Raw genomic sequence first — 7,562 nt, 5'->3', positions numbered from 1 at the left:
TCCCACGGGGTTGAGGCAGGTGTTGTAACTGGAGAAAAATACAGAAAATGATGAACGTGGTAAAGTTTTACCTTCATATCCAGTTCAAGGTGACATTTTTAGGGCATGTATTTTAATGAAGAGATCACCGGGGAAATGCCACCACTCTTGGTTGGTTTGCTGCCAAGATGACTGGTGAGAGAGCTGGGCATCGCCGGCAAGGATGTGTCCCAGTCCCGGCTAGTCAGCCCTTCACCGACAGACAGAACTGCTTCTTCCCCGGTGTGAGCGTGGGCCTTGAGGATCCGATCCCTGCCACGTCCCCCTCTTTCAAGGCACGGCCGAGTAAAGATGCCAGCCACACAACCGGTGGCATTTATATGACAGACCCCACCAGTGGAAAGGAGCCGGTAGCGCCAGGGCGGCAGCCTGGGGCCAACAAGGGGGGGGAAAGAAACCATTGCCAGTCCCGTTGTGCCCCAGTCCCATGACTTGCGCTTCCCAGATCCATTATTTGTTGGTTTTATTGCAGCAATAGCTTTTTTTAGGGGCCGTTGCGTAAATACTGTGCGAAGAGAAAGGCTTTACTCTTTCCAAAGAGGTTGTCTGCTGTCCAGACGTAACTGTGGTTTGTTTTAATCCTATGGGATGTGTAGGTTTGATCCAGCTCTTTCATAAATCCCAGCACGCAGGTGATACAATCTCTCTTCCGTGAAACAGTTCGCGGGCAAAAAAACTGCTTTGCCCAAAGCTACAGGGAGTCATCCGTGAGCTCCTGAAATCCTGATGCTTAATTGTTGTCTCTGTGCTTAGGTGGAAGCTCATGTTCAATTTACATTGATTACTTGAATGTATTCAGATAAGTTCTCACATGTTCTGGACGTACAGACCTTTCGTACGACAAGTTCTCAAACCCGGCAGCAGCATGACCTGCGGCCGGGTGATCTGAACACCCGCTCCTTGGGCCTCAGAACTGGTAGTTCTCGTTCGCTTGCATCATTTCTGTTTGCAGATTGAAAGAGGAAAGGAACTTTACCGGAGTGTTTTTCATTCACCAGTGACTACGTTGATGTGGCTGAACCTCCTAAGAGCTGTGCTTGCTGTGAGGAATTGTACGCCTATTTCTGAGCCAAGTTTAGCTGGGTGAAGCATGGTTAAGCTTAGTGTATCCCCTCTCTTCCCGCCCTCCAGACAAATCTATCCCCCTGTAATGTCCCCGATGCTGCCTGTCTCCCCGAGCGTGCTGTGAGGCCAGTGGGACCAAAGTGTGAGGCAGACGGTAGCTAACAGAAAGCCACGTTAGAGCAGGAAAATCTAAAACTGGGGCAAATCAGCCTGGGGAGGCAGGAACCCCCTAGTTAAATGCTGCAGGAATGGCCAGTCCTCATTCTGTGAGCTGCTGCTGGGCCAGACTGGAGCCCCTCTGCCCCATGTCCATAGTCCATCACCTTTCCTCTGCTCTTCCCTCCTCCCCAGGCAATGGATTCGCCCTACACAAATGGAGCCTACAGCCCCCCGTACCCTCCGGCTCCCGGTGCTGCTCCGCACTATGCCAGCCTGCCGCAGACACGGGGGTACTACTGCTCCGGGCCCTCGCGGACCCCTTACCCTGCGGAGTCCACGGGCATGTACCAGCCCCCGTCACCTGCTCCCCCCTGGAGCTACACCCCGCCGGACTGCCCCGCCGAAGGGTCCTCTCTCAGGAGGCAGCAGGTTCCTGGCTATTCCCCACCACAGGTAAGAGGCCAGGCACCAGCCAGAGCAATTTCCAGCCCCAATATTGGAGCAGCTGCTGGGTTTGCAGTTCTTGGGGCACAAGAAGTTGTTTTATGGGACCGCAGCGGAGGGAAAGCCTGCAGTGCCTCCTCTGATGGATCCGTGGGTCCTAATGCCTCTTGTGTCTTGAGCAGCTTGCCCTGCCTGCTTTTATTCTTGTAAAAACTGGTGGTCATCCCATTCTCGAGAGGCTCCAAGCTTGTGGGCTAGGAAAGCAGGCATCGGGCAGCAAGCCTGATGCTGTGGCAGTTTCCAGGGCTCTCTGGAGGGAGCGGTGCTTCGGGTGACTCCAGGGCTAATGCCTGTTTCCCTCTCTTCTTGCAGATTTCATCCCGCAGTATCCATACGGAGACAGCAATCCAGGGGTCACGGCGCAGGGGCCTCCACCACAGCTCAGACCCTCGGAGGACACATGGGCTCCCCCGACCGTCTATGGGATGCAGCCGCATTACACGTGGCCCGCTGCTCCAGTGCACGGGAACCCCTTTGTTTCCGAATCACATCCATCCTGGACTAGCAGTGGAGCTCCTTCCCACCCTCCCGTGTGGGACTCAAAGGTACAGTTGATGATTCTACAGCGCGTGCCCGTGCTGGGTCCTGGCTGTGGTCAGACCTCCTAGATTATAGATCTTTCTTCAAAATCTGCCTCTGTGTCCTGGGAATGCCCCTTTCTCCGAGTATGGTTAGTTTAGGTAGAAACAAAGCAGCAGGTATCCAGAGTACTGCCAGCAAAATCTCCTATTCACATACAGAAGACCAAAATTCATAGCTGTAATTCCAGAAAGGTACTGGAGGTACCAGATACATCCCAGGGCAGGTCTTGAAATGGGTCAGACCTCGTCTTGCTTGTCCAACTCTTCTCTCTCAAGCAGCGAACGCTGTCAGAAATCCTCCAGCACAGGGTGTGGGACTGGCCTGCAGGTCAGTTTGCAGACTCTGGTATAGCAGGCTCTCGTATTCCTCTACACGTGTTTGTTTTGAGCACAGTCATCCTCTACTGAGGAATGTTTTAAGCAAAAAATGTAAGGAAATTATGTGTTTGGTGTGGTCTGTTCATCTCGGCTTTCTCTGGGTTTGATCAGGAGTCAAATGAGTCTCTGGAGGTTTGGTCCCCAGGCAGCAGCGCTGGCATGTGCAGCAGCAGGCCCGATGGGGGGATTTGGGGATGGGGGCTGCTGTTACTTGGGAACAGCTCAAAAGCGTGCTATCTGCAGCGAAGCATCTTCTCTGGTATATCCAAATGGGACTGTGCTGAAATCTATTTAGCATCTCCCCTATTCACAGGTAACGAGTGTTCAGTGGCTCATGCCGTTTCTTCCAGACACGTGCCTCTTGCTGAGGATCAGCTCTTTAACGGCCAGGGACGGGAGCGTGGGTCCCCTGTCTCTTTTTGAGACTTCTCACAGAAACCAGCCCACTTGGCGGGACACAGGGTGCCGGCCCGCAGGGACGTGATGTCTTACGACGTCACAGTGTGTGACAGTCTAGAAGATACTGCCCAGATCCCTGGTAACGTCATGCCTAACCCGGCCTGCCCTATCCTCCCAGGCATGCACACCTCAAAGCAGTCATGATGTTACCCGTCACTCAGTTCCCTCAGCCCTGCCTGCCTTTTGAGTGCAAGATGAGAGATTAAACCCCTGTCTTTAAGGGAAATGCACTTAAAAGATTTTCTTCTCCTTCTGACTGTAGGATACTGCTTACGACAAACCTGAGCAAAGTGCAAACCATCACAACTACTATTCCGATGTCAATCACCAGCGCTCTGGGACAGTGAATGATCACAAGCCAGCCGCTCCGCTCAACGCCAAGCCATCCTCCCCAAACCCCAAGGTGCAGTACAGCGCACAACCCCAAATGTATGACACTGCATCTCGGAAGCTTTTGGCTGGGAACCGGGTAGCTGGCTTTAAATCCGGTGACCAGCCTTCAACAAATTCTGCAGCCATCCAGCCAGAGATTCAGAGAATCCTCCACGTTATGGGGGAGGCTGAACAGCTGGAGCAAGAGGTGGATGAATTTGTAGGAAAAAAGACAGATAAATCCTACCGGCTTCTGGAGGAGATGTTGACCAAGCTGCTGTTGGAACTGGATTCTATCGAGACTGGTGGCCAGGACAGTGTTCGGCAGGCCAGGAAAGAGTCCGTCCACAGAATTCAGGCCATACTGGAAAAACTGGAAAGAAAGGGTTTGTGAAAGCACATCAGCCATAACACACAGCCTGTTGTTGAGGTTCCAAAGAGTTTTAGTTCTGTTAAATCTCAGCTCTTTCTGCTACGCACTATCGAGAATAGAATAGCAATAAGCCCCAAGTTAAAAAAAAAACAAACCGAAACAAAACCACCAAAAAAAAAAACCCAGAAGCCCAGCCCCAACAAATAACTTGACAATGGACAAATTTAAGAAAGGTTTGAAGCAGCAAACTGAATTGTTTGCTTGTTCCAGGCTTTGGAAAGCAGAATCACCTGAGGTACTTACGCTGTAGAGGTCTCCGTGAGGGTCCACATCCTCTTCATCAGCTGGAGGAAAAATCACTACAAAGTTCCCCAAACCAGGCCCAATCTATAGGTGCCTCCTGCAGCTACAGCAGTTCTTTGAACAGCCAGAACACTTGTCAGATGTGGTCACAACGGCACTGCAACGTGCAGCCACAAAGCAAGACCGTGGGCTTGTCAGTCACTGTGTGTATTTTCAGCTTCAGCTTCCTCGCCATAAAAACTTGTGTGTCGTCATGGGGTTTTGTTTGGTTTTAGTGCACTCGAGTAGCGACACTGAAGTGCTGCGGAAAGGGACCACGCTGGCAGCCCATCCATGCAAACCTGTCACGTCATGCTGTTCCTCCTCTGTTGTGAAAAGCCAGTCTGTGGTGTCCCCCGTGGACACGGGAACAGAGCCTGGAAATCTCAGTTCTGCCACTGAAAAGCAGAGGTACGAGCAGAGGAACGATGTCCGAGCAGAGCAACCCAAAACAGCAGGACGCTTGGAAGGAAATGCTTTCCAGGTCACTTGGGTAAAAAATCCACTTTTTAATTGTAATGTCCTTCCACATACTGCAAGTTTTTTATTCCACTGCAAAGGCCGTACTTGTGGCACTGTACAGTACAGAGGGGAAGGGAACGGCTCAGCCTACTGTTAACCTTCTGGTTACAACATGTGAAGTGAATCATTACTGTGTGTGACAAGATAATAAACCCTGACAACTTTTAAATGTTATTTTGTAATTAAGACGTCTCAAAGTCTCTTTTCTTTAAAGAGAAGTTGTGGGCCAGGTTGTGTAACTTAGACCTGCCTGTAACCAAAACACCAGCCAGGCTGCCTCAGCAGCCGAGGTTGGAGATAAATGCAGCAAGTTACCTCCGAGAATGCTTGTTTTGGGGGTGCTGGGGTACAGTGCAGATGCCCCAGTTGCCTCCCAAGCAGTGCAGATGCTCCAGGAGCCTTCAGCTGTGGTTCTAGGGCCGGTGGCTGTGTTTTGGAAGGGGTCTTGACTGGGAGTGACTCCAAGGCTGGGAGTGCCCTGACCATGCACTCTGCGGGCTGACGGCCAGCCGATGTCCTGAAGGCACTTGGCAGATCCCACATCATTCCCAGACGGGGCTGCATGCACGGGACTGACCTTTGCAGCTCGTTGGATGTGTCTGTGATCACATGTGGCGGTCAGCCTGCAAAATCAGCTGCGTCTAAGGTGAGCCAGGAAAGAGCTGAAGGTCCTGGAACGGCTAAATGCTTGGTCGCTATTTTATTTCATCCTCTTGTCAGGCGGAGAGCAGCCAGACCAGGCTAGCTGTGCTTTGGATACAGCACGAAATCTAACTTCTGAGGTCTGGTGGCTATACTGGGAGATAAAGCAGATCACAATAAACAGACTGATGCCCTGTTACTCTACTGGTTAGCGGTGCATACAGAAAGCAATGGCCCAGCCCCAGTGAATGCCACCTTTCTTTTTCTGATAAAAGGCAGCAGTGTCAGCAGCGACTCCAGGAATTAATCCATGCTTTGGGTTTGTTTCTTTTTGTGAAAATACTTGTGGTAGGGATGGTTTCCATGCCGCCAGCCTTGCTACCGGTGGCTCTTTAAACCCAGAGGAATGAAGAGCAGCACTGTGGTGTCTCTACCCCTTTTGTTTTATCTTATGGTTGAAAGTCTTGTTAAATGCTGCCTCTAATGTCCTGAAATCTTTCCCAAGAGACTGCTGTGGGTTCATACAGTAATAACTTTATTTAGGTTTTTTGAAAGGGAATACAGGCAACAAAACCCATCAAGCACTCCAAAGAAATGCTTGGGGTGGGGGCAGAAAGCTGAGTCCTTGTGCTACGGGATTGCTAGCGGACTCAATTCCAGATTTACTCAGTCCTATTCTTCTGATCCTTTAGCATTTCCCGCAAGGTTTGTCTATAAAAGGCTATGAAGGAGATGAAAAAGCAAAGAAGGCATGTAAGTACCCAAAGAGACCTAACTTGTCCCTTTCTAGAAAAGTCAAGAACTGGACAATCCAGCCAGCGGAGCAGGACAAGCCGCTGTGCTTGCAGCATGCGGGTGACAGCCTGAACCATGCTTTGCAATAGGCAAAGGCTGCAGGGGAAGCTGCGCTCTGGTGAGGCAAAGGGAAGGCTGGAAAGAGAGTACTGGTGGTGCAGGACGGGAGAACAGCCTCTGCTGCACTTCTCCTTTGTGCTCGGGGCATGACTGAGCTCTGAAACCACCCGTACCTGGCTCGAAGGCGCTCCTTTCTGCTGGAGGTGGATGCACATTTGATCCCAGTAACTCACATTCAGGAGCGGAGCTGGCCCTGGTGAAAAGTGTGACCACCCTACCGCGCTGCTTCGCTCTCCATTTCAGGTTCGGCACCAAGTCCAAGCCACAGTCTCACCGCATTTGTGCTCTCTAGGGAATTAGCAAAGAGCTCATTTCTTCCTCTGTTACCACATTTGTTTTTTTTTTATTTGGTTGGCACGGCTGTTGAAATAAAGATTTCGGTTCCCTTTGTGTGAGATCTAGCCAAAGTCTGAAATTTGTTGTTGCAAGAGATGCTATAAGTCATACTTCAGCAGAGAAAGTGAAATCATTGAGCTTGTCAATCAGTGTGTATTGATTTCTTCAGCCCTAGGACTGCTACCGAGGGGCTTTCACAGCTCTTTCTGCTACTGTCACTTCAGGAAGGTGGCAGGAGACAAACCGGGCACTGATCTGTCAGCCCTGCTGCTTTTTTGAGGACAAGGTGTTATCAGCAGAAGTGCTGCAGCAAGTCACTTCTTACAGGTACGTGAAAAAAAAGAAGCCAGCAGCCAGCTTCAGTTTGGAATCTGGCTGAAACTTTATTTTCTGTGTTTGTCTCAGTATCAAGAATTGCATCAGGAACAAAACAGCATTGTTTATTGCATCCTGTTTGCTCTGATACTCATTTCCCTTCCCTGCCAGTTGCCAGGGAAAAGAGGTAAGTAGGTTCTAGCGGTGCAAGGAGGAGTGTGGAGCAATCCTGGTACCTTGCAAACTCAGTAGCACTGCAATGCAGTCAGCTAGGAGAGAAATAAAACCCGAACACTCAGCTGCTATATCACCAGTGCTCTGTGGACCGGGACAAAGGTTTCCTGCTGCGGAGACGTGGTAAGAATGATACCTTTATCTGTTCCTAAGAAAAACTGACAGTATGTGCATGGCATACGAGCCAGACAAAATCTGGCTGGAGGAAGGAGGGAGGTGGGTTTCTTCTTTGGTGTTTTGGTGCTGAACCTATCAAGGTAACGTATTCCTTTACAATATTTCCTCTTCCGGAATTTAAGTCCCTGCATGTGGGAAGGACTTGGCAG

The 7,562-nt window shown here is 50.5% G+C and overlaps 1 protein-coding gene across 1 annotated transcript; it reads left to right on the top strand.

The window, feature by feature from the left end:
* Nucleotides 1-167: 167 nt before the first annotated feature.
* BAG4 (BCL2-associated athanogene 4) lies at nt 168-3,951 on the top strand. The gene is made up of 4 exons (XM_009709988.1): nt 168-389; nt 1,456-1,716; nt 2,094-2,312; nt 3,448-3,951. Exons 1-4 carry the CDS (start codon nt 168-170, stop codon nt 3,949-3,951), a joined length of 1,206 nt encoding a protein of 401 aa, XP_009708290.1.
* Nucleotides 3,952-7,562: the final 3,611 nt, after the last annotated feature.

This window comes from Cariama cristata, unplaced genomic scaffold (genome assembly GCF_000690535.1).
Source record: "Cariama cristata isolate BGI_N322 unplaced genomic scaffold, ASM69053v1 scaffold28711, whole genome shotgun sequence".
NCBI classification, from domain to species: domain Eukaryota; kingdom Metazoa; phylum Chordata; class Aves; order Cariamiformes; family Cariamidae; genus Cariama; species Cariama cristata.
Note: the sequence above shows the minus strand (reverse complement) of the source record. Positions and strands in the feature narration are given on the sequence as shown.